Source organism: Chroicocephalus ridibundus, chromosome 9, assembly GCF_963924245.1.
Source record: "Chroicocephalus ridibundus chromosome 9, bChrRid1.1, whole genome shotgun sequence".
NCBI lineage: Eukaryota > Metazoa > Chordata > Aves > Charadriiformes > Laridae > Chroicocephalus > Chroicocephalus ridibundus.
In genome coordinates, this window is record NC_086292.1 from 39,660,373 (window position 1) to 39,687,117 (window position 26,745).

The 26,745-nt window shown below is 38.3% G+C and overlaps 1 protein-coding gene and 1 long non-coding RNA gene across 8 annotated transcripts in view; one reads left to right on the top strand and one right to left on the bottom strand.

Moving 5' to 3' along the window:
* The window catches only part of ADAMTSL3 (ADAMTS like 3), a 188,306-nt gene that overhangs the window by 21,747 nt on the left and 139,814 nt on the right, over window positions 1–26,745 (top strand). For all 7 annotated transcript variants that reach the window (XR_010072614.1, XM_063347175.1, XM_063347173.1 and 4 more), the window contains exon 3: window positions 9,775–9,894. Coding sequence is in view for 6 of the 7 variants with exons in the window: in XM_063347175.1 (XP_063203245.1) it covers window positions 9,775–9,894 (120 nt within the window). In the remaining variant the exon portion in view is untranslated. The remainder of the gene's footprint in view (window positions 1–9,774; window positions 9,895–26,745) is intronic.
* Window positions 1,895–14,899, bottom strand: LOC134521084 (uncharacterized). Its single transcript, XR_010072617.1, has 3 exons — window positions 14,857–14,899; window positions 9,880–9,959; window positions 1,895–1,926 (listed from the first exon to the last, which is right to left on the bottom strand). It is a non-coding gene; the product is annotated as an uncharacterized LOC134521084 (long non-coding RNA).

The window sequence follows — 26,745 nt, forward strand, 5'->3', positions numbered from 1 at the left end:
TTGTAATATAATTAAGTACTGTGTAAAGTCTCGTACCCTACTATTTCTCGTCATTAGCCTATTTATCTGATAGTAGCTAACAAACTTTTTTGCAAACTCCAACTATGAGCTAGGTCCCATTTTGCTCACACATAAATACGTGAATTGCTAGCCACCTCTGTTGTCTTCCTTGCTGTGTTTAAACCTGCATGTAGAAAGGTTGGTCATACCTAGCTGAGGATATCCTTCCTTACATCCTGAGTCCTGCAGCCACCTCGGTGTGGGCACGTCACTGTGGCCAAATGAAAACAAGGGCATTTTGCAAGTGCTGTGCAGAATTTCTTACAAAATGGTGCTGTGAAGTTTCTCCTGCCCAAATTGTTGCTTTATGTTAGCTTTTAGGAGGCTTCTTATTTAGATGCAACTCTTGGTTACCTGGGAACGGTCACACCTTTCTTGTACCCTTTCTTTAGCACTGTTAGAACAATTATCCAGTCTGGATACTGGGGAAGGGGGTGAGAAGGAAATAATTTATTAGAAAAGGGTAGTGTTGCCCTTGCAAGCCTATTGGGTGCTATTTATCTCACTAGTAAAGGATTAGGCACCTGCAGCCTATAGCCTGCCACAGCCTCTCATTCATCTCATGTGGCCTGCAACCATCAATAGTATTTTTTTGGTGTTATTATTGAATAATAGTCCACGGCCTGCCAAAGCTACCGTGTCTTGCTTGCTCCTCCGTGGTAGAGGCTCCTGCTGCTCAAGGAAGCTATCACACTATATCCTTTCTCATTTCGTTTTGTTGTTTCTTTTACTCCTTAAGCAATGTGAACCTTCATTTAGTGCATGCGTTGATTTGTTGGGCTTTATAATTCTGCTGTCTCTGACAGTGATCCTACGTAGCCTTAAACCGTGATCCTTTCTTGCCTTTTGTAAATAAATCTGCTGTTCCTCAAAGATTATGCTTCCAGTATCCTCCAGTATATTACTGGAGCTGCGGTAGTGTCCATAGATAAAAGCAAGATTGTTTGTTTCCTGGAAATGAGTCATTCAGATGTTAGCAGTTTGTCAGCTTAGCAAAAAAAAAAAAAAAAAAAAAAAAAAAAATTCTTTCACCATGATAAAGGTTCGTGATAAAGGACACTTTAAGAAAACTTTAAAAAAAAAAAAAATTTACACCTTATCCTGACTTCTTTGCTAAGGATGCTGACAGTACTTTTGCAGCATGTTTTTCCTATGGAGGTCATAAGGATCCTTAGAAACCTTCAATGAATAAGAACATGAGAACATGCTCCAATAATGCTGAAAGGACTTGATTTATGACAAGAATTTTGCCAATTATTAGGTTACTAAGTAAAGAATAAAAAGAGGGTTTTGTTTGGAATACTGGAACATATGGTGAAAAAAGGGATAAAAAAAAAATCTTTTTAAAGGCTTTAGTCACCTATGTCTGTCTTGCTTGCAAGACTTTAAAAAGAGGTTTTAATGAAATATTATTTTCTGTCTCATTTCCAGACTTTTTAACAAGATATTCCTTCCCTTTCACTGTTTTAGGCACAGAGAATTTAATCAAGAGGATTTTAGTAAAACTTCAGTCTTTAAAAAAAAAAAAAAAAAGTGAAAACATCCCCCAGCCATTGCCTCTGCCCTCAAAGCATCCAGCCTCAGAATCTACAGGTAGAATCTTCCTTCACCATTCAAAGCCATTGTTGGAATTTCACATTACCGTAAGGCAGTGCTTTATTTAAGATAAACTTTTGAACAAGACCTTTATATAAAACACATAAACAAGTAAAGAAATAGAAGAATAAAACAGAGCAGTCAAGGTGTGCATACAGGAGATGTGAGTTCAAGAATGAATTCCTTTCCTTCCATACAGCAGGTACGGTCCCTCCTCACCATGCTGCCGGCTCCTCCCACACTGACATACTTAATGCAGCTTCTCGGCATCTGTAAGGAGACAGAAAGTAGACATCCCACTATGCTGGGAATATAAATAGTATCACCACTGTGGCAGGAAATCAGAGGACAGGGATTAAAATGAATGGGTGGTTTTTTTTTTTTGTTATCTAGTTTCTTCTTTTCCTACTGGTAAATCCATATCTTTGCAAGCCTTTTTTCTTATTCTTAAGAATAGGCTTGTACACCTTGTATGTGAAACTCTACTCTCGCTGGTAATAGCAACACCCAGATTCTATAGTATATGTTTTATCCATAAGCTATAAAATTGCTTTCACCTTGGCTCTAAATATTGTTGTGCCCATTCCCCCAAGGCTAAACTAAAGACTTAGGGAAATAATTGAGCATTGCATATTTTGAAAGCAGAATCTGATCCACAGTCACTAACTTTCTGACAATAATTGGAAATGAACTGCCCCAGGGTCATCTTGTCTGAGTGCTGTATTTTTCACTTCGGCTCTTACTTAGGCGCTGCTAGAGGGCATCGAGTATCTAGTGTTGTTCGCAGTCCTAATAGTAAGTGTTACATTGCAAGGGATGTTGTCCTGCTGCAGATGTATTTGGGCCCTGGCTCTGTAAGAGTGTTGGTGGGAACTTTGCCATCGATATCATTGGGAGCAACTTCAGTCTGCTCGTGCAGCTCCTTTGAAAGCAAATATTGGGCACATCAAATCAATCCCGTGGAAAGAAGGCAGAGCCTGCTTAACACAGGGTTTAGAAACAGCTTCACTGGAAGAAGAAAAACTCCAGGGTTCATATTTCTTTTGGAGATATGTAACAGAGTTGATATTTAAGCTGGGTTTTGAAACTAAATGAGATTTTGGCTAAATAGTACTGCTGCCTTTCAGTGAAAAGTTTAATCTTTTAGCCAGACCATAGCAAGAGAAAACATAAGTAGTTGTTGATAAATATCCAAAAGCTTAATCACTAGTATAAATTTTAGAAGGTACAGGAAAAGATTTTCAAAATGTGTTGATCTCAGTTTGCGGCCCAAGTTATGCCAAAGAAAATGAATTTATATTTAATCAAGAAAAACTGTGGTAGAAATAACTTTTTGAAAAGACTGAAAGATAGTAATTTAAAACCCAAATTATCTCCATTATCCTTCTTGTGTTCAGTGTTGGCTTTAAGTTTTACAAACCTACAGCATGAAAAGAGGTTTAGGTTGACATGATCTTAAGTACGTTCAAGTCAGTGGAACGACTCCTAGTGCTTCAATGGGCACAGGATGGGCTTGGTTTGAGCAGCAGAGATAACGTAGGCAGCTCCTTTCTTGCAGTTGTGAATGTGATCATAGCTGTAGCTTAAATTCAGTTTTCAATGGTAGAGGCTATTCAAGCATTAGCTGAACTTTCAGTTTTTAAATTGCTTGCTGACAGCATTTTACGGTATCATAAAGAGGTGGCTTATGCAAAATACTTATGAATTGTCTTTTGCTTATCTTTGTATGTATCTTCAACTTACAGGCACACTTCCCCAGGTTGTTTTATTTCTACATGTTCTAAACAGGTCTAGAATGAGGGATGAGAGGAAAAATCATTAGATTTGGGTTGAAATCTGACAGGTCTGGAGTTTGCCTTTAATTAATATAGAGTATGCACCATGGAAAAACAATCCTGGAGTCACACATTTGAGTTCTGTCCCTGGAAGAACTTTTGATTCAGTCTTTCATGTTGTCTCATCATCTCACTTGTGACTTCCCTCGTGAAACCTGACAGTCACGTTCAGTGTTTCAGGGCTCTTTTATGAAGAAGTGCTTGGCTTTCATCAGTTCGGTTAAGTCCTTTTTCTTTTTTAAGAAGAAATGACGTTTATAGTTTAATTCTGGTTTGAAATGCTGGCCTCTTAGTTTAATACTAATAATTAAATAATTGGCCTGCTCTCCAGAAATGCTGAGCTGCTGGCAGCTTCTGTGGAAACTCAGTTCGCTTGCAGAGTCTTTAAATGTTTTGGAGTGTCTAGCATCAGGAAGTTGTTTTTGTAAATCTTGGCCATGTCAAAAACTAATCTGTGTCTTTCTAGATATTTGTTCATCAGGATTGCTTGCTCTGGAGATATCTGAAGTTCTGAACTGTTAATGTGACTTTGTTTATCTGCTAACATGCTTCTTCATGTTGTGATGAAGCTGGAGTGCTGTGCTCTACCTAACGTTTTTGTACTGGAGTCCTTGAAAATCCATTAAACTGAACTGCTGCTTAGCTGGTATATTACTTCCCCAGGGCGTAAATCATATGCTACAGCAGCTTAGTAGCCAGATATTTCACTTGAATTAAATCAGAAGGCACACGTCTTGGTATATGATTGGACTTGCCATGCATATTCATCTGACAAACATGTATTTACAAGTCATTAAGAATGCAGATAGTTTTTCTCACCTTATCTGCTTTTCCCGTCTTTTTCCCTAAAATGTCTAACACTCTTAAGACCCTGCCCAATTTCCCCCTTCCAATAAGAACTAACAAAAGAGCCACAAACCTATGGAAGCAAACTACCTTCCTGCGCTGGTCTTTTTGAAATAGAATTTCCTTTGGGCAGGATAGTGCAGTTGTGCCTAACTGTAAAGCTTTAGGTGACTGGACCTTTATCTTTTGTCTGTTCCTCTTTTTAGAAACAAGATATTGAGGCAGCTCCAGGAGGAGTGTGGTATTTTGTCATCTTTGGCATTTAAAATAGATAATTTTGATGTTTTAATTTTCTTCATTACACAAAACGCTTTTTTCTCATTATGCTCCCAATTTTAGTAACCTTAGTTAGGGAATGACTGATTTTAGTCTAGGTAATGCTGATTTGCATTAAGAAGAGCATAGTTCCTATTTTTCTCTTAATGTGGTGGTTGGTGCCAAGAAACTCTAAAATTAAAAATTCTTCTGTGTCTGAAAGATTAGTGTTTTATTTCTAATTATGTTCAAGTAATTTCTTTGAGACATTCCATCTCTGTTTTCTCATCTTCTTGACCTTCACAACTCAGACTTAGCAGAAAGCTCACTTTCTAAAGCTGCTGCTGTTTATATATAAATACGGAACAATTACTTTCCAGTCTCCTGGTGGCTATGATTAAATAGAATAGTGGCATGTTATTATGAGGTTTGGTTGAACTTTGTCATAGCCTTTGTATTAAATGATCCCCGAGAACTGTAGACTAAACTAAATTTTTTAATTTATCTGGAATTACAATAACAGTTGAAATCCTTGGATGAAATTGTTAATCTGTACCTTGGAAGGAATGACCAATGATTAATATTTGTAATTTTCAGTCATAGGGAAACTCTACAGTTTAGCAGTTGCTCCGATTTGATAATTAAAAGTGAGGTGGATGGCAGCAGTTAATATGAATCCTGGGTATCAAGGGAAAAAAGAGCAGTTAAAGTGGGTTTTGTTGTGTAGTGGTTTCAGAGTGTGCTGAAGGAACTCCTCTTGGGTCAAAGTGAAGGGGAAGATGTGCCCCAGCAGCACACCTCTGTGCTTCAGTCACTTAGCGATACTCAGTCCATCACATTGACTAGAGCTAGTTTCAAATAAGCCCCTCCTTCAAATAGGCTTTGTTGTGGGCATTCGGTCCTGCACAACATTTTTATCTGCAGATTCAGTCCTACTCAGCCGTGCTACTTGCTAATGTCAGCATCGGGTGGGAAGCACTCGGTAATCATTCCTCTTACTTTCAGTAATAAAATAAAATATAAAATCACCAAATCCAGCGACTTCAATTTGGGCAGCCGTTTCTAGTCAGCGTAGTATACAGAGCAATGAAACGGCAGCAATAACAATGACACGATGCGACTTGGTGGAGGGCGATCTAAAAATCAGAGGCTTGGATGTAAGCTATTCATTTTGTCTTCTGCAATTGAAAGTGGAAGAGTAATTTAGTCTTTAGCACTCAGGTGGGGAGTGATGAGTGAGGAAGCAATCACAACCTGATATCAACGCTGTGCTCAGAGCATGTGTCATTGAATAAGAACAGTGCTGTTTTATGCTTCCCAGAACCTACATGTGTTATCTGTTTATCAGGATGGTTCTCCTTGATCACATAGGTAGAATTACATAGCATGGAAGACCTTATTTTTTTCAGTTTCTTACTAATAACTTGCATGTTATGATTAACTCATACCTAGAAAGATTTTCAAATACTGACCTGTTTCCAACTTTAAATTTTCTTCTTTGTCAGTATACAGTAGTACACACTTCTTCGCTACCCAATATATTAATTTGAATGAATTTTATGCAGTGGTTATTATTGTATCTGGTTTGGCTACATTATCACCTTCGACTGTCTTCATATGCTTAAGATCATAAAAGCTGGTTTAAAATGCCTGTTCTAAATCTTAAGTGTACTTATGATTTGACACATTTAACTTAAAGCTCTTAACATTAAACAGACTTAAAACACTAGTGTGAAATGTAATTGTTTTCTGAAACTTGCGCTTGCAGTCTTTAGTTTAAAACATGAATTTATATTGGATTAGCTAAGTCATTCAGAGATGATCCCAAATACACTATCAACCCACAGACCGTTGAAATTTGAATTACATTTAAGCAAAAGTGCCCACAGAAATATAAAAGTCTCACAAGGAGCATCAGTAGATTCCTCAGTGGGGAATAAAGTGGACTAAGTGGAAATGGTACATTTTGTGTTCAGTACAATGTATGAGTTAAGAAGCGATGGACACATGCAGCATATTTGAAGGTACCTGTATCTAGAGGGGAAAAAAGTGTTTCTCTGGTACTTTGAGTTGATACAAAAGAGTTGCTCAGAGAAGCTGTGGCTGCCCCATCTCTGGGGGTGTTCGAGGCCAGGCTGGATGGGGCTTTGAGCAGCCTGGGCTAGTGGGAGGTGTCCCTGCCCAGGGCAGGGAGTTGAAACTGGGTGATATTTAAGGTCCCTTCCAACCCAAAACATTCTATGAAAAGAGTTCTTTGAGCATTTGAAGCTTTGACTTTATTTTTTTTTTTAATGAGCTTCTTCATTTGGGTTGGTTATCAGCTGTAATTATTTGGCTTCAACATTTGCCATGACAATTCATAGTGTGTTCCTAGTAGATTTTTACTTTTAATTAAATGCTTTCCTCCATTCTTCCTTACTTTGGCTATACTATGTGGGTAGCAGTACCTGTTGCTGTAGTTAGCGGATCAGTTTCCATTGTAACCTCCTGTGTAACCGTATAAACCATTCATCTTTAACATTGAATTTTTCCGTGATTGGAAGCCAGATTTTGCTTGCCTTCATCTAGCAGCCATTCTTCTGCTTTTCCAGTGGCTAGCTCCTCGTTAGCTTTTAATACGAAAATTGAATGTGTGTGAGAGTAGCCCTTGGTTTTTCATGTCATATTTATGAAATTGTTATTTCAGCTTCAAATGTTGGCATCTTTTATATTCAGAGCATTATACTGATGAATGTCCAAAGACTTTCTATTTGAAAAGTGTATCTTATAAAGCTGATAAACACAAGCAACTTAATCACTACATATCCTACTGACAAATTTGTTTATGGGAAATTAGGCAACAGTGTGATATATACATTTATCTAAGAAGTGTGGTGGAATAATTTGGATTCTCTTCAGTCTGTAAATTAAGCAGCTCTTTCAAGAATACTGTTATAAATCACTAGCACTTAACACTATTCTCTTACAAAGAGAATTTGTAAAATATAAGCTAAACATTGCCATACACCATTAATATAGGTCAGTGGGTGTTGTAATTGTGTTTTACATCTGGGGAAACTGAGGTAGAACTGTTAAATACTTTAACCCAGGCCACTCGAGATTTAGAACGTATATCTCTTATCCATTAGCCCTGTGCTGAAATCATAGGATTACATCATTGCCGTATTCCCTCACATAGGATCTATCGATAGCCCATTGAAACCAGTGGGGAAAAATGCCAGATTATGTCAGCCGGTTTCATGTCTGGGTTATATGTGTGTCAGGGTTTGCATCGGCTGCAGCCAGCTTGGATTCGGCATGAAGCATAACCGTGGACCTCTCTTGGTTGCTTTATGGGGAAACTATTGTTATCAAATGCAGATTTATTCTCCATATTTTATGATTTAATTCTGCATAAATAAAGTCAGTTGGCTAAAGCGTACAAGTGAGACCACTGCTATAATAGGCTTTATAGAAATGTCATCATAACATGATGTGAACATGAATTACTCTTATGCAGGCCTGATGAAAAAAATCCTCTTTAAAATCTTGTTCAGTCTTGCATGCTAAAATATGACCTTTTAGCCTAGTCTAGACATGTCCTTTGCAAGCTATTGCTAGTTTATATGAAGATGGCTTGATTTAAAACAAGTATGTTAATCTAATGCTGTCATGATTGGTGGGGTTTACAGTCTGAGAAGCTGACAGCTTCTTTGCAGAACAGAGTAAGCAAAGGCAACGTAAGCTTCTCCAGACCCGTACTGTGAATGACATGTCATCTGCTGCTTATGACATAAGTTGCGAGCCTCAGAAAGTGACCTTAGTGCAACAAAGAGAGAATTTGCAGAAGGTCTTGCCTTCCTCTTCTACCACAAAGTGGTTAAATTATGTGGATTGCTTTTGAAATCTCTAGTTATCTGGCACTGAGATGACACACCTATATTTGGTACAGTTCTAGCCAATAGCCTGGAAACTGGTCAATGGCAACTTTAGGCTTTCAGGTATGTCTATGTCATGTATATGTCAAAATATAACAAACGGTTTAATTAAACCCCATTATTTAAGTTAACTCATTGGGAAATGTCCAGCAGTAAATTGTACGTTTCAGGCCTTGTTTTTTCCCTGAAAATTTCCAACCTTTTGGAAGGTAATTGTCCTCTCCTTGCCTTTTGCACTCTCCCCCTATCGCAGCTGGACTCAATATTCTGCATTCAAAAGATGATTTTTCTCTAGTACGCAAACCAATTAGCTTCTCAGGGTAGAGTTACGGTGTAGTAGGGATAAGGACATACAAGTCTGTGCAGTACATTTGGTACCTATCTGGGATGCTTTAGACCTACAGTGCAACGACAGGGTATCCAACCAGCATGTGTGCAGCACGGCTAGCACATTTCAGGTGTGTTACGATTCCTGAACGTGCAGGGATCAGTAAAGCAAAAGCCATTTGTCTAATACGAGCTCAGGTGTCAGACAGCCCAGTTGGACGCGTTGACGCCGATTCTGACAGAATTGGCTCCTCTGTAGCTCGAAATGGGCCCTTTGTCCTCTCCCATTCTGTTCTCAAATGCTCTTCACCAACTGTAAACAGCGTGCAGAACTAACGTGGACCACTGCCCGGTGTTCACTCCAGTCATTCCCCGCTCCCTTCCCATTTCTTCTTTGCAGTAATATCTTCCTGTAGGATAGGGAAGTAATTCATCGTGTCACGGTTTCATAGGTTACCCTACTTTGAGGAGGCTGGACTAGATGAGCTCTCGATATGTCATTCAAGCTGAGTTATTCTATGATTCTGTATCTTTGTAAAAATAGATTTACTGTATTTAACCAAAACCTGTTATGTGCAGCAGCTAGTAACTGTCTAGCGAAGTGTATACGGAAAAAGAAAGTGTAGCTTTTCCAGTGTGGTTTTCACAGTGTCTTTCAGCACTGATGGTCAATAAGCCAGAGATGGCACCTTTTTGTTTAATAGATAGTTCTGCCATTGAGGCATCTTGTTTGGTTTTGGACAGCTGTAAGCATTTTGCATGTCCTCGTCACAGACCTCTGTAGCAAAGTATCCACCCAGAAAGACTGTGCCTGAAAGCACATCGCTTTTTCCCCGCAGAAGTTCATGTCTGATCTTTGTAATTACATGCATAGAGTTTTTTAAAATTTGACTTGTGTTTGTAGTAGCTGTAATGTGACCTTTCTGAATCTCTTACAGACAAGAGCAGAGCAATCCCAAGGTGCATACTTCTTGCCTGAGTTTGCACTTTCTCCACAGGGGAGTTTTCTTGAGGATACCACGGGGGAACAATTCCTCACTTACCGTTACGATGACCAGGTCAGTACGCCGCTGGCGAAAATGACAGAGACTGTCGCGTTCGTGTAGCTCTGAAATACAGATTACTGTGAAAGAAATTAAGATACAAAGTGCATGTTATCTTTTGAAGACACATCAAATTTATAGCAAATTGAATGAAAACACACTATACGAAATGAAAATTAATCTACTTAATTGTAGAAATAATAGATCAAAGCCACTTACTGAAAATGTTAATAGGATGAAGTAGAGACGGAAGCAACAACGTTTTAGTGATGTGTTAATAGATGTTTATAGTTATGTCTGTAAAATATGTCGAATTAGAGGTGATTGCCTTTTCTGTGAATTGTTTGACCTATCCAAAATTGTTTTATTTAATGGATAAATCAGTATAAGGGAGATCTTGCATTTCCCAGCTTGTGAAAAGTCAGCATGTTTTATTAGTTCATGAAGTTTTCAGAGGGGAAGGTTGAGTGAATTATAAAGAAACAAATGCAAAGTGTAATAATGGATGAAGCAGAATTTTTAGAAAGCAACAAATTATGTATTTTGAAGTTAAAGATCTTTAATGCTTTCTCCAGACCCATAGAAACATTATGTTAAACATGGAATATAGATATAAACGTAAAGAAAGCAACATGAAAGAAATGCTGTTAATCTTGGCAAAAGATCTAAAGCAAACCTAGGAAATGTGTGGCATGCTGTGGAAATTTACTCATAACACAATGTGTTCCAGAAGTCAGTCGAATTTCACATCAAAACTGTCTGAATTACATTCATAGACACTTACAGTACGTTTCTTAATGTAAGAGGAGGGAATTTGTTAGGAAACCCTCCCTGTAAAAGTGAGAGAAGAGCTAAACTTGCCCTGCAGTCACAAGGTATGATTCTGTCAAGTGACGGGCAGCTTTATTTTGAAAGATGGTCTCCTCGCAGGAGCTACTTTGAGAAAAATAGTTTGCTCATCACTACTCTAAAGAGAGGAGAGCATTGAGATGAGTTTATTACAGCTTTAGATTGAGTATCTTTTTAGGAAGACAAAAGGAAGCAGAAAAGATACAATAGAAAGCATGCTGAGCTACTGTAAATTATTTGAATGTAGTTTAAATATGTTTACAATAATTCATACTTTTGCTACCCTAGAGGGTCTGGATCATCAACAGAAAAGGTACTTAGATAAGATGTCCCCTGGACCAAACACCTGGGAAAGCAATAACTTACAGGACAGTAAAATGCAGCTGCAACTCAGGCAGCATTTAATGACAGTAGTTTAAAAATGCTATAAAGGTTATATATACACTTTGATCAAAATAGTTTCCATTAAATGGAGCACATTTTAGAGAAGATGATAAATCAAATGTAACAGAGGGATGGTCTGAGTCTTTGAATAGACTGTTTGGACCATGTGGATTAAAAAACAAACAAAATTCATCCCTTCCCAAAACTACAAATACCAGCATAGCTCTATACAGAAGCCAGTTTCTAGCTCATTTCCGCTTGATGGAAAGTTTTTTCCGTTAATTCCATTGGGATCTGACTGGATCTAGGATATTGTCAGCTTCTGTTCTTTCATAAATGTGATTCAGCTTTGAAGCTTGCTCTTCCCAGACACTTAGTGAGCAGTATGAAATTAAGTTTGAATTCTTGGAACTCAAAATGGTCCTAAACCATCAGAACGTTGAAAATAAAAGCAACTGGATTAGTAGTAGTTTCTTTTGAAAGGAAATTCAGTTCTTAAGCATTATTCATTACAAAAAATAAATACATTGAATACAGACGGGAACTGATCTGTATCTCTGGTTTACCTTCCTGTGAGCAAAGCAAGAATTCTTCAGTAAATAGAAAGATTTTTCTCCTTAATTTTCTAGGATATTAATCATAGGACTGTAATGTACAGTTAAAATTTACTTACGCTTTTGCTGAAATGTTCATACAAAACTCAATTTTATCATGTGGTTAAACTGAGCCAGAAAACCTGATTATTTTTTTTCTTGTTTTCTGTGTTTCATCCTGTTCTTTCATGTGACATTTACTCTATGAATGGAAGGAAGTCTTAAACCAGTGTGTGAAGATCTTTCATCAGATAATTTCTTGAATTTTTGTAAGCTGATATGGATAGGCTTGATATGTGGTAGCTATGATAAGGATACTCAGGTGAATAAAGAGAGGAATGTACGTACACTTCCATCCCTGGAGGTGTTCAAGGCCAGGCTGGATGGGGCTTTGAGCAGCCTGGTCTAGTGGGAGAGGTCCCTGCCCAGGGCAGGGGGTTGGAACTGGATGATCTTTAAGGTCCCTTCCAACCCAAACTGTTCTGTGATTAAAACGCAGTTTTCAGTTACCTACTGTATCCTACATGGAAATGGAAACAGTTGCCACATAATAGAAAAAAAATGCAGTAGCATCTTCTCACACGCCTAAATTCAGTTTTAGCGATTCACTTTCTATCCTGCCCCAGCGTGAAGGGGTGCTGATCTGTGGGAAATCCGTTCCTTCCTTTTCTCTGAACACCAGAATTGCCCTTTGGGCATCCCTACAGAGTCCTGGTGTTCCTATACGTCCTAAGTTACATTAATTTAGTTGAAAATTGGAAAAGTGAAATAACCTTGTGCACTTGACCCCAGCAAAACAAGGGATCAGTCTTATCTACTCTACTGCAAAGATCATACCTTCATCTGTAGTCATGGAAGGGAGCAGAATAAATAAAAGGGATAAGAGTCTCCTAAGACTGTGGCATGGGTGTGGGAGAAGAGGGTGGGTCAAAACCTCTGGATGTCAAGATCCTTGCAGGAAAACTTGGCCCTTCTGTATCTTCCCAAGTGTGCCCTTCTGCCCTTGCACTGTTCCTCATACCCAGGCCAATAAAATTTCCAATTTGTTGGGATAGATGGATATTATTTTTATATAGCAGCAGCATCATCATCATGATCCAAGATTAGTCTCCTTACATCCTCCAAACACAGGAATGTTTCAAAGGGGTTTTCTTTGGCTGTTGTGTATGATATTTTTCAAGCAGGGAGCCAGTTTAATCAGGATCATTCATTCCTTTGTTAGTAAGTAATCTCAGTAAAATAGAACTAGCTGTTACTTAAATATTCAAAAGTATTTGCTATCTGAAAAGACGAGCTTGCAGTTTGAAATGGAAGATGAGTAAATATTAATGGGAACACACTGTACTCTGTTCTAGCCCAGCAAAATTACATATGGATTCATGTTGCACATGCAAGATAGTACATTTTGTTCTGGTTTAATCTGGCAGGACTGTGCTCTCATTTTTGTACAGGATTGCACTAACCCCGTTGCATATTCAGTTGCTATGTGTGTACTTAGGAATTACATGCAGATGAAATTCCTTGGCTAGATATTTTCAAAATTCAGCAAATATATATATATATATATTTTTATATATATATATTCTTTTTTTACCCCCTCTATGACTATAGAAGAAGATACGTTATAAGACCTGATTAGATACTGCCACTTTCATTCATCTGGACAGAACAGTACATCATATTTTTGACAACTTTACTCCTTTATCTTCATGGAAAAAGAAAAACAGCGATTTGAAGAAAAGGCTTTTGAGGGCTCCCAAAGAACAGAAATGTAGAAATGTTTACATTGAGCATTTTCTTATAGCTCCTGCACTGTTCAGCACTGCATGTGCATTGCATGCTGCATTTCTAAAATTCTACTGAGTCTATGTAATTTAAATCTAACTTAGTACCAAATAGATTTTGATGCATACCCAAAGACTTCATTTGCCATTAGAAATTTGAGACTGGAAAAAATATGCCACTCTCCTATCATTCTTGAACGAGTTTTAAAATAAGTATATAAGTAATAGACCTTCCCCCAACTTTGAGATATAAGTTGAGCATTGCCATAAGGAATAGTTTCCTAGTTTTCTTTCTGATTTCTTTTGGCTTTTCACCTTCTAATCTACTACAAGGAATTTTTTTCTTTTCCAGAATACTAGTAGTACTGGAAAGCTTTCTTGCAGAAATAAAATGTTCTTGTTTTCTGACACTTAAGGTATTGCTTCCAAGTATTAAAACCATTCCATATGATGGACCACCAACAAGGACAGCAGTGAAAACTTGGTTGGGCTGAATATGTTTGAAGTACCTTCCCATTTTGATTGCCAGGCTGAGACAGCTCTTGGGGTGGGGGAGAGGGAGAGGAAGCAAAGAAAAAAGAAAAAGAGGTTATCTTCTTTTAAGTGAGGAAATGTTTGCTTGACCAGTTAGCTTTGTAGCTGACCTTGCTCCTTCTAAATTTTATGATATTTACCAGTTTAAACTCATAACAAGGACACCCTGATTCTGGAGTTAGACATATGGCACTAAGTAGTCCAATCTTGGCAAAGAAATGTAGTTTCTAAACAATTATTTTTTTTAAAAAAAAATGCAGTCAGGAAGAGTGGTAAATATGGGTATCGTGAAACCACCCAGCAAGCAGTTAAAATAATGAAAATCTGCACTTTCAGACTTGTGAGTGTTTAGCTATGTGAGGTAAGGTAGAAACCAGTGAGTCTGTTTTCAACTAGATGTGCAAATTGTAATACACAGGCTGAGACTGTGACAGTTCTTTTAATAACTAGCCTTTCTTTGGGTTTGCTAGAAAAACCTACTATAAAGTGAATGCCAAAACTGGGAAAGTAAATATTCTGATATATGCCTTGTCCTCCACAGAGAGAAATACTCTGGCTTGGTTTCTGCTTTTTCAGGGGGAAAGAAGCATAGTATTTAAAGTGTTAATTAAATTAAAAAAAAAAAAGCAGTGGAACCCATGATCTGAATGACTTCAAGAATTAATGTAGAAATAAACAGATGGAACCTATTATTCCACCTTTTTGTTTCTAGTCAGCCAGCATATTTGTGCTTGTTGTGTAAGTTTATCATATAAAGGAAACTATTATGTGGACAGAAGTTGTCTTATGGATCCAGCTGGGCTGACAGCCATTTTCCCCCCAATTTCTCTCACCTGGTTTCTCCACTCCACCTGCTGATGATCGCCATCCTCCCTGCTCTGCCTCTGGATCTGTATGTGAGTCACAGCCTGCTTTGGAGTATCAGCTGCTTGCTGGCTCCTGCTCCCAGTTTCAGCCTTTTTATTCCATTGCCAGCTAGTTTGCATGTAAATCACTAGTGAAATGGAGCTAGAAATTTTGGGGCTTAGAGATGAGTCATGTAAGGGACAAACTTACTTCAAATTAACACGTCAGTGAAGACAAGCTCTAATCCTGAGAAGGGAGTAAGATTTGTAGTTAGCGGCACGCTTGTTACCCAAGCACATAAAGCTCCAGCACTCTCCTCTTGAGACGGAGCCAGAAACGGGTGTTGCACTGTGACATGACATTTCTGCTGATGCCCTGAAGAAGTGTTCGTAACTGCTAAAATCTCATGTTGCTGAATCTCGATGTCTAGCTCTTTGTTTCTAGATTCTTTTTGGAGTGAAACAAGCTTTTCTGAAGTGGGCATAAACTATTTCAGGTGGTTTTCTACAATGCAAACCTGCCACCAACAAACACTCCAGGTGGTTTCATTTGTGTATTCTGAGTGTGAGCTGATAGACTTAATTTTGTCTAAGCAGCACAGGTGCGACTGCTAACACTTGGCAACCTGAATTTCAGCATCATGTTAGAAACATTCCTCCTCAGGTGAGTAAGGGACTGACCTTGCAGTCCTTAGCCAGGGCGCTGATATTAGAATAACACAAATTCCGCTGACTTGAATCCTGCAAGTGTTTCCGCTCTCTTAGCTGGGACATCTCGTGTAAGTAACAAATTAGGAGGTCGGGTTTGTGGTACTTCGTCCTCATCCTGGAGATGTTAATAAGGAGTTTTAAATCATGTTCAAAGAGTTTAGAGCTGTGTGTTTGTAAGGTTGTGTGAAGACAAAATGCATGATTTGGTGTTTTCGTGGAAATTTAGCTGAAGGTGATGTTAGGTGCACCCTAATATTTTCAGTTTTCTTGCTTGTTTTTTTTATACCTTTATTTTTTTTGTTCACAGGTTTAATTTGTATCTCTTTACTTTTATGGGTTTTTTTATTGTGTTTTTTCTTTTTTTTTTTTTTTTAATATTACTTGGATAAGGAAATTAGCTCCGTAATCAAGTGAAATGTGGTTCTGATTTGGAGTTGGGGGAGGGAAGGAGGCAGGGATTAAGAGCAAATGAAAACCACTTACAATTTCAGGCAAAACTACTCTTACAGAGACTGGTACTGCATAAGTCAGGCATGATCCTATTCAAACAATACTTTTGTTTAGGCTAATTTCTTCCTGGAAGTGTGTGGCTAGTATATGCACAAGTAATTATATCATTAGTGATATAATCTTGTGCGTGAGAGATTGCTTAGTGAACTGAAAACTGTTTTAACATACTTTTGTTTATTGGCAAACTGAATGGAGAACTGGCACTTTTTTAAAGCATCAACTAACATTTTAAGCTCAGGGTTTTGTTGTTCAGAGAAAATAATGGAAGTGCTGCGTGCAGTACGCTTTAATTTGTGCACTAAGAATCCCGGACCTTCTTGTTTTGTATTGCTGTGTTAGTCCCACCCCTGCCAAAGGTCTCTGTGTGTAAATCATAGTTACAGAAGCCAGTAGGTCATCGCCTCCTGTAGGATAAGTGCCTTCGCAGGGAATCTGTAATAATACAGTTTCTGCAGAAAACACATCTTATATCATTTCAGTTTGGATCAAATACCTTCCATGAGGCTGTTATCCTATTCCACCAAATTCTGTAGTAAAAACTCATTGGCCTGGATCCTTAGTCCTTCTGCGGCTGTGGTAGTCCTGGCCTCAGCAGCTGGCAGAGGATTCCCAGGTAGCAGAAGCAGCCCCTTATTTGTAAGGTCCTCCCCCAAAATGACTTCTCAAGGAAGAAAGGAGAATGGACATAAACTTTCACGTTTCTGTTATTCCTGCCTCCCCTGGGTGCCGGACTGCTCTAAGGGATGAGAAAAAGCTATAGAGGGATGTAGAAAGCTTTGCCCCATGCCCCTGCTTGGAGCGGTGTTGAGAGCAGCTTGGGCGCAGTATGTGACTGAGACCTGGGGAGAAAGAAGCTTCACAGCAGAAGAAATACCTGTTTGTAGGGACTGAGTCAGCGATAATCAGCAGTACCTTTCCTACTAATGGAAAACAGAACTTAATTGGTAAAACATGTTACTTTCTGATACACTTATTTTCTTTCTTTTTTCTTGGACATATCTTTGGGGCCACAATTGCGTGTTTATTCTGTTTGAGGTTGGTTTATATCAAAACAAAAAACTTAGAGTGCCTTTTTTTTATAGTGTCTCTGCCATGCACGTTTTTCAAGAAGGACTGAATTTTAACTCATGTCCATTGTTTCATGTTCTGACAGTTTCAATTTAGTTTTCCCAAATATATTTTTCGTAGCAATGGGTTTAAGGTCTTCCCCCCGAGGAGCAGAGAGAAGGATGTGTACTTGGGCAAATACTCTACTGTAAAATCTTAACTCTACATTGAACTCATAACAAGACACATGATGAAATGAATTAACAATATACAGTCTAAACTTTCATTTGACATTCTTTACTGGAAACCATCGATTAAGTTGTAAGAGATTGATATAACGTAATGTGATTTACCGCTGACCTCCTCATGCTCCCAGTGCACCCCCAGCAGTTGGTACATGTACTTATCCAAGAATTTTGACATTGATAAAGGCTGAGCTTCAGACTTCTAAATTAAGACCGAAAGGTCTGGAGGTAGCAGAAATGATCCCATGCTTACACAGCTCTGACGCACCACTGCTGTCATCTATCAATAAGAGTTCATTGAGATACAGTAGAGAAGTGCTTCTAAATCAAAAAGATATATTTCAAGTACTGCAGAAAACACAGTGCTTGGAACTGGAAAGCCATTCTTCAGATTGTACATGGAACAGAGGGTGTTTTAGGCTGATAAAACCCAATGGTGAATTAATCAATTTGTTTATATAATGCAAATAAACTTTAGAACTATGACTCTTGACTGGTCTCAGTCAAGACCAGAGCAGATCGTAGTTAAATAAGTAATAATATAGGTAAACGTATTCTATTTCTCAAGCTGTTCAGAACTTTAGGTTTGCACAAATAAGAAGATAAAATTGTTGTGTTGCTGAATTTTTCATGACGGATGAATGTGATGAATTGGATTTTTTTTCTTCGGTGCTGCTTCTGCCACAGACAATGTTAAAAAACCCATGAGAGTTTATAGCAGCTTCTGTCTCTTACCATGGAAAGTATTAGTGCGAAAATAAAAGAAACTTCCATTTATACTGGCTCTGAATTAATGCTAAGTAAAATGCTTGCTTGATAAAATGAATCATTCTATGAAGATGTTTCTGATCTAATTCTCTTGTTTTGCAAGGCAATGAGTAGTTTAAATAGAATTTACATTGTGGTGTGTGTGGATAAAATCCGTCATATCCTTGATAGTCATCCTTTCAGGCCTGTCCAGCATGGAAAATAGATTTATGGTACAGATTGGATGTCACAATGACCTTTTCAGTGGAGATATGCTTGAACCTAAATTTCTTCTGGTTTGTATGCCACTAATGTGGAAGATGCAGTGAAAAAGGCTGCTTTTAAAAAATCTGCATATCTCGGCTTTGTTTCTAGAAATAGTTAAAATGGTGTTTGATATCATTAGCACTTGCCTAATGAACCAGCCTTGGGACAGCTAAAGAACAACCTCTTTACCACTTCAAACAGTTATTTCACTTTGCACCACTTCAAAATAACTGTCAGTGTTGCCAGTAAAGCTAATTTATTTCTACTGACTATTAGACTTCAAAAGCTATTTGCTCGCAAGGAGGAAAATTACATACATTAATTACCAAATTTGGCAGTAACAGCTAAAATGGTAAATGTAGGTTCTTGAGAGGATCACTGCTGACACCTGTATTTATAATTTTCCGAGCTTAGAAAGTGTTACAGGTTGTGATACTGTAAAATCTGAAGCATTTTAATGCTCCTAATGTGAAACAAACTGTACCAGGCTTCACAACACACATTAATCATGTGCTGTTGATATACTGACAAAATAAGGGGACTGTCTCTTCTATTTCCCAGCTTTCAGCGACTGTCTTTTCTGATATCTAATTCAATAAAAGTGTGTTTATGTGATGTAGTCAAGTGATCCAGCTGCAGCATGGCCAGGAAAGGCAGGAGCTCTTCTCCTTTAGTGGCTGGATGCTAAATCTTTATACTGTTTTATAAACAACTGTCTCGGTTTGCGAAGGGGAGTTGTGCCCTTGTTACTTGGTTATGTTAAGAGACTGATAAGGTAGTGATTGATGAAAAGGAAGAAGGTCAAACAGCTCTGAATGGAGGAAAATGACGTTATTCACTGTTTTTGTTACAGAACAGAACTGATTTGCAGGGCAGGTCGTTGGATGGGCAAGAACGATTGAGCTTCAGGATCAGAACAAGGCTAGGCAGAAGAAATAATATAGGAATTAATATCTTCAGAATCAGTTTGGCTTGAAAAAAAGAAAAAAAGTACACACAGATTTTGGAGAGAGAGAAGTAGCGGTAATCCCCGGTTACGCATCCTGGTGCAGCGTGTTGCAAGTGCCAGGCTGTGGGTGTAGCTCCCCCCCAGCACTGCTACTCAGCCTGGCCTTGGAGGCTCATCAGCACTTGGCTTAAGGGTACAGAGCATGACCATGTTTTTCAGTAACAGAACTGGGAAAGTGTTTCGTATTTAAAAAAAAAAAAAAAAAATATGGAATTTCTTATTCATTCTTTTGTTATGAAAGTTCAGTGATTTTTTTTTTTTATCTTATTTTTCTTCTTCTCCCTCCGTTTTATGTATGGAAGATACTTGCTTTTCTGTTTGGGCCATAGCCTAAAACATATTGCTTGTTTTTTAATCCCTTTATACCATTACCCCCAGGAAACCACTGAATCTTTGGGCGCAAATTCCAGAATGCAGGATGTTCTGTGAACGTTAATAGATCTTTTTGCATGTCTGAAACTATTTACACCAATAAATGCTTGCACGTGATTTGAGGCAATGGTTGCAGGTCCTCAATGCTTTGGTAGTGTTTAGCGTGCTCTTTGGTAGAGAGTAATGCTATACTTGAACACTAGCCTTCAGTACTTTAATGTACTTGACACAAATTGTAGGTCCCACATTTTGTGGAATGATTTGCAAATCAAACATTTCTTTTCATTCTTTGTTATTCTTCCCTCCACTTTCCTATAGTTAGGCAACTGTTAAGCTGATTCTTGGTCTAGAAGGAGTGGCAGTCAGAGCTCTGAGGACCAGAAACAATATGGACTTTTTTTAATATTCTGAGATGATAAGACTTGACCTCTTGCCACTTGAGCCTGTGTAATCTAGCTTTATAAAAATATCTTATTGCTAGTAAAAATTATTTTTCTGTGTTATCATGCTATAAGATAAAGTATTTTAGTGCTTTGAATGGTATAGGCCTTTTTCAAGTTAATGTTTTTATGCTGCATAGGAAAAAAAGGACTTTAAAAAAGGCAGCAAACCTTTAGCCGATTTGCCTGTCTATGAAGCAGACTAGAGTATTTGCATGGGGGTGAGACAAATTAGTAGTAATATGCTGCTGTATGATATGGGATGTTTTTGTAGTTGTTAAAATAACCCTCGGGAGATGGTTGCATTTGTAAATACAAGATTATATGTTCTCCTTTACCTGGTTATTTAGGCTTTGATCCAAAAATCATAGTAATTTCAATAGACTTTGGATCAGGCCTTGATTTTTTTTTTTTATTTTTTTTTAAATGCAAAAAGAGATTTGCCATTGGTTTCAGGCAGATTGGATTCAGGTACCCCAGAAGAAATATTGTAGAGTGTTAGACTAGGGCTTTACTGGGAAGTGGGATGGACGCTACAAAGAACAAGCAGCCTCAGTATTCCGCAGAGCGACAAGTTCAATGCTTTTTTCAAATGTGGTGTCAAAAGATGTGTGAAGACTTGCTGTGTAGTAAACCGTTAATTTGAACCAACTGCTGGCAATTTTGGTGAGGATCGCAGAATTTTCTGATTTATACAAGCAAACCTATTCACACAGCATGAATGCTGAAATTCTGTTTTTTTTAAAAAAATATTCGATCTGTTTCATTAATTATGTAGTACTTAAATTGCATCACAAACTACTGACAAAATGTGCTTTACTACTCCACTCTCATGCCCCGTCTTTGCTAAGAATATGCACGTTTGCTCAAATGCGTAGCATGTAGGTCATGATCTTCCTTTGTCTAAATGTTATGTTTTTATATGGTATAAATCTGAAGAAACAAGCTGTGCTCTTTCAAATAGCTCATATAAGGCTTCATGACATCAACACAACATACAGCAAAATACCTCTTTTTGTTAAACCAGTTGAAAAAGACTTACAATGCATCAATTTTATTTCCAAGAAATGCAGTGCATTGGCTTGAATGGGATTTTTTTTTTGATGTTACTAATAGGCGATGTAAAATATGTTCAAATATCAGACTATAAACCATTAAATTTTACCACCTTTGAGTGCTGGCTTCAGTGGTAACTACTTGCATTAGGGTAATATTGTATTCTAACGTATGAATCAGGAATATATCCGAAGTATCTTATTTAAGTACTAGGACTAAATTTTAAACTTGCCCTGCTCTTCTTATTCCATTTGAAAAAGATTTTGCTCTTTTTGCAGATATTTTTATACTTTACAATGAACTTGCCAGTTAATGTTCATTCTTCTCCTGCTCCTTCAATATTGAGGCTATAGGATAGTCTGTTTTTCTCATATCTTCAGCTTCGCATTCTAATGAATGTGAGGCAAAGAAAAGGAGGGTGAAAATATTTCTTATGGATAGTTGTTTTTCTATGCAGTTAACAACTTCTTTTTAATGAAGACTATTGCCCCATAATTCATTTTAAAAAGGGTGTCTTGAAAGTGTCAAAAGAGGTTATCATCCTTCTAAGATATAATTGTAATTGAAATCTCTCTACAAGAGACCGAGGCCCTGCATACTGAAGGGAGCTTTTGCTGGCAGCACCGTGAAGTCTTTCTGAGAATTGGTTCTACATATGTTTGTTAATATTTTGGTGAGTGCGGACAGAAAATTTGGAACGCTGTCTAGGGCAGATAGGATAGATGACCTCTCTTGCGCAGACCTTACAGTCCAGGGCCCAAACGCTTATGCACATGCATAACTTAATTCTTGTGAGGACTCCCATCTACGTCAGTGAACTACCCACATAAGTAAAGATGCACATGTGCAAACGTGTTGGCAGGATCAGGGCCTCGTTTCCAGCCCTGTTCTTTGAAATTCCATGCTTAAACTCTTGTAAGACCCCGAAGAGAAAGCGCCTCTTGGGAAGAGCTGAGCATCTCCTGTTCATATTGCAGCGAGTGGAAGCTGAAATCATTTGTGTAATACGATGGGGCCAACAGGTCTTTCTCTTTCATGGCTCAGATGTGCACTGATTTAATAACTCCCATTACTCCAACGTTGTCATAAAGCTTACCATGAATTGCAATCAGTCTAGTTTACATTTTAAGCATTACTTTTTCTTAAATGAGGGGCTTGAAACCAGTTTTGCAGATTGACGACATCAGAAGATTTTCCAACTTAATGAAAAAATCCAAATGACCGCGTAATATTTTCAAAGAACAGACTGATGGAGGCTGGCCTGTTGTCAGAAAAATAGTGAATGAATTAACTTTGCTACATTATGATTTAATTTAAAATTAACTTATGGTTTGTTGACAACATTCATATTTCATAGAATAGGTGTAGGGTGCAAGTTTTCTGTATTTCCTACCATGAAGAAAAAAACGCATTAACTCTGACATCTGTTTTTAGCACTTTCCTTCATATTTTTGGATGAATGCCTGGCAAAAGCTGGAAAGCGACTAAGAGATCAACCAAAGATGGCCTAAGGGCCTGTTCCCAGCTGGTACGACATCTGGAATGTTATATATAGTGGATAAATTCAGAGTTGTAGTTTAATAAGATTGGTATTCAAGCATTCGGCCTACAGCAAAGGAAAGGACAGTGAAGCTGACAGCATGCGTGGTGCATAATATGTCAAGGTGTCTGAAATATAATTTGCTGGGTTTTCACTTTCATTTTGGCAGATCCCTTATGCTTACATATAAACTTTCATCTAGTATTGTTTTGAACCCTTACAAAATAAAGGGTGAAGTCATATAGGTATTATATCCAGAATCTTATCTTTTCACTAAGCTTAGAGTATGTCTGAGTTTCTTTCTTTTTTTTCTTAGGAAAAAAGTGCTAAAGAAAGATTTTTATGAGCTGCCTAGAAATAACTTAAGCTGCTACCTTTGCAAATTTTAAGTATGTGCAGTCTTTTACAGTGAAGATTTTACAGAATCATAAACTATTCAGGAATCTGGACTTGTGCTCTATGGAAGCATACTTGCAAGATTTATGTCTTAGAAGGCCTACTTTTTTTTTTTCTGTTTAGGGTTTAGTTAATTTTCGGACTGTCTAATCCCTAAACTGTAATTAACCGTGTTGCTACACAAGCCCAACAAAGTAGCCGGCAGGGATCGGCGGAGAGCCACCTGCTTACAGCGGCTCTGAACACGCTAATGCCAGGTCAAAAAAACTGAGCTGAAGGTGATTTTTGTTTGCAGTCCTGTAACTACACTAATTAGATAGTATGCTTGCAAGTCCCTCTACCTTTGCGTTGCCTTTTTGTCCCCCAATATGAGGTGAGCGTTGCATACGTAGTGCGGTGCAGGCCAGAAGAGGATAGAGGCTGTGTGTCTAGTCCTGCGATGGGCAAATCAGTTCAGGGACTGGGGCCAGCTCAGGGCTGCGGCTGGGAGAGTTTCCGTGAAGCATCTCTGCGTGGGGCCGTGCGGTTCTGCACAGGGTCCCTTTCTGTTCTGCAGCACCACGGTTTCTCTCTCCGATCCTCATCTTTCCTGTAGGATGCTGGAGCAGGGGGGAACCCGTAAAACTGCACTTCCAATATGAAAGTCACAGGAGCGTGGCAAGGGAGTGGGAAGTGGAGGAGGGCGCAGTGTGTGAAGTGTGACAGGGCTGTAATTGATGGGGGTGGGGGTGGGGTGTAATGTGAGGTCTTATCCCCCTGCTTGTTTATTTGTGTGGGTTTTTTTTAAAAAAAGGACTTGCTTTATAATTCCTCAGTGCATTGTGGTTATTTCTATGTTATTTATTGCTATGCAAGTTCTTGTAGGTGAAGACAAGGTACTTGAATATGATTTGGCAGGAGACCAGCAGAGTCTAGGAGGAGATGGACCTGGAGTAGGAGGAGAGATGACTTTTGCAGCTGCACTTTGGTAGTGGTTTAGATTTGGAGGTGGGAAGGGCAGATCTGAAATGACTGCAGCTGACAAGGAGCAAGTGGATTTGTCTGCAGGGTAGTGTCACTAATTCCTGTTTAGCTGATGGGGATGTCAACAAAATCTTGCTATAAACTTGTGTGTGCCGTGCAGGTATATGTGCGTGTAGTGCAACTGAGGCTTAAGCGGCTGAGATCATACAAAACAAGAACCGTGTAGGCTGTTCGTTCCATACTAATACTAACAAGATAGAAATGTTTAGTTGTTATATGTAGGAAAACATAAAAAAGGGGTGATTACTTTGCAGATCTTGTGACTATCTCCTCCTTACACTTCCTTGTGCTCACCCAAACTTGCTTTGAATGAGTTTGGGGATAACCAGCAAAATCCCTATTGATATCTACCACTATTTTCTGGTATGCAAAGTAATAATAACAACATCTAATTCTAGGTGGTGCTTACAAACTAACATACTTCAAAAGAACAGATAGTCTTGTGAGATTAATTTAGCACCTCCTATCACAGAATGTGAAGTAATTGCTTTGGCTTTTTTCTTTTCCTTTTGGTATGATTCCACTTCTGTAGTATCTGTCATTACAATACTTTCTATCTAGTAATGCTCTGAAGAGATCCAGAGTCTTGACGGATTGTTTGCCAACATGCTCACTTTTCAGTTTTCTCTGTATAGATTGGTTATAGAATATTTCCAGTCGACTCAACATTCTTCAGACTGAGTATCTGGATTATTACTTTGCCTCTGGAGTTGCTGCCATTGTCTGTTTTGATCTCAGCCCTTCCCTGATTCTTCTGCTCTCCTGTCCGGATAGACGGTGTCGCGTGCTTTCATAGGCAAGTCTCCAAGCGCTCAGGTAGCCTAATGGGTCTTCCCAATCTCAGACAGCTGTTTTTCTACTAGGATAACTTTCACTTTTTCCAGACTATAAATAATGCATATTTAGGACAGCAAAGCGGCCACCTAAACCAAACACTGTGTTAGGGTGTAACATGATGTTAGCACCGCAGTCTTGTGTGATTTTTGACATAACATATTGCCCAGTCTCACATTGCTATCTGTTAATTTAAAACCGGTATAATCTGATGAAAATAAACAAAATAGCGGGATCGGAAATGGGAGGGACGGGGCTCTGACAACTTTAAATCTAGGACTTCTAGCTATTTTTATAAGCTTCTACATGTTTGGGGTCTGATCCTGTGCTTGTCCTGAAGACCAAGCTTGCTATGTCCCTGTTATCTGTGTGGTACGAGATTACATGAATTAAGTTAAACCATATGGAGTAGATATTAGTTTACATAAATAGTGTAGATTTAGTTGGAGGAGGACCTTCAGACTGAAAAAGAAGGATGTGCTTGGTTCTTGGTTGGAATTTAATAATCCTGTTAAAATAGCTGTACGCTTCCTAGAAGAAACCTACGATTATTGTCAACGCTTTACCCTATTAAAGACCATTTTGTGTAAGATTTTATAACATATCGTACTTTGGGTGGGCAATATTAATGCCAGGAACAGAATGATTTACTCTTCTGCACACAACTCCCTATGTAGCTTCTTTGGTGAACGCGTTATGCAATGCAATATGAATCTAATGTTTCTGGATCTAGATAGCTTGTCCCTACAAGACAGAGAGCATTTACGTCTGTCCGTTTGTATTCATTGCACACACCTATGTAGACGCTGTTATTTTGAAGTGAGAACACTGTTTATTAAAGAATTCATTTTTAAATGAAACAGTGCTATTAGCGATCACGTAAACCACTTTGTAAATGGAATTTTACCAGGGTACGATATGTATTCTTGTCTTCAAGAGTTGATTATTATTTATTATAATTCAAGAAGGCGGCAAAACTCAGAGCTTCAGTGCAGTCACGTTGAGGGGATCTGATAAGAATTTCTTTGAAAGACCTGCACATGAAATCATAGCTCTGATAGCAGGAATTTTTAACAAGTCTGTCAAAACAAGGGTGGTACCAAGTGGCTAGGGAATACCTAATGTAGTAGTGAAATATATAGAAGGGAAAGAGCCAGGAAACTCTGAGTATGTCTGTCTGATCTTAAGTGTATAAGGCTTTGGAATGCTTTTTGAGGAAGGAATAATTAATAACATAAAGGTGAATGGAAAACTGATTTATCTGGAAGATCAAACCTATCCCAACTCAGTTTATACCTTTCTTTGATCCCTTTTTTTTTTTTTTTTCCCCTTAAATGAGGGAAATGGAGAGACCTCATTTAGTTGCACTTGGTAAAGCCATTTGATATAATGTCATACTGGAAACTAACTTAGAGGAGATGTGGTCTGGTGTGTGAAGTGGGAAATGAATAAGGAATGGGAGAGGAAGATAATACCTGACTGTGCCGAAAGAGGAATACTGGCCTGGAGAAAGGTTACGCACAGAGTCAGTCTGGGACTAGCGCTGCTTAATGTTCTCATTAACGACTGGGACAAAAAAAGATTGAGATTGGGCTCATTAGACTTTATGATAAGATAAAGTTAGGAGGAACTGTCAACACAGATGAATATGGGAACAATCCAGTAATAATGGGGTGACCT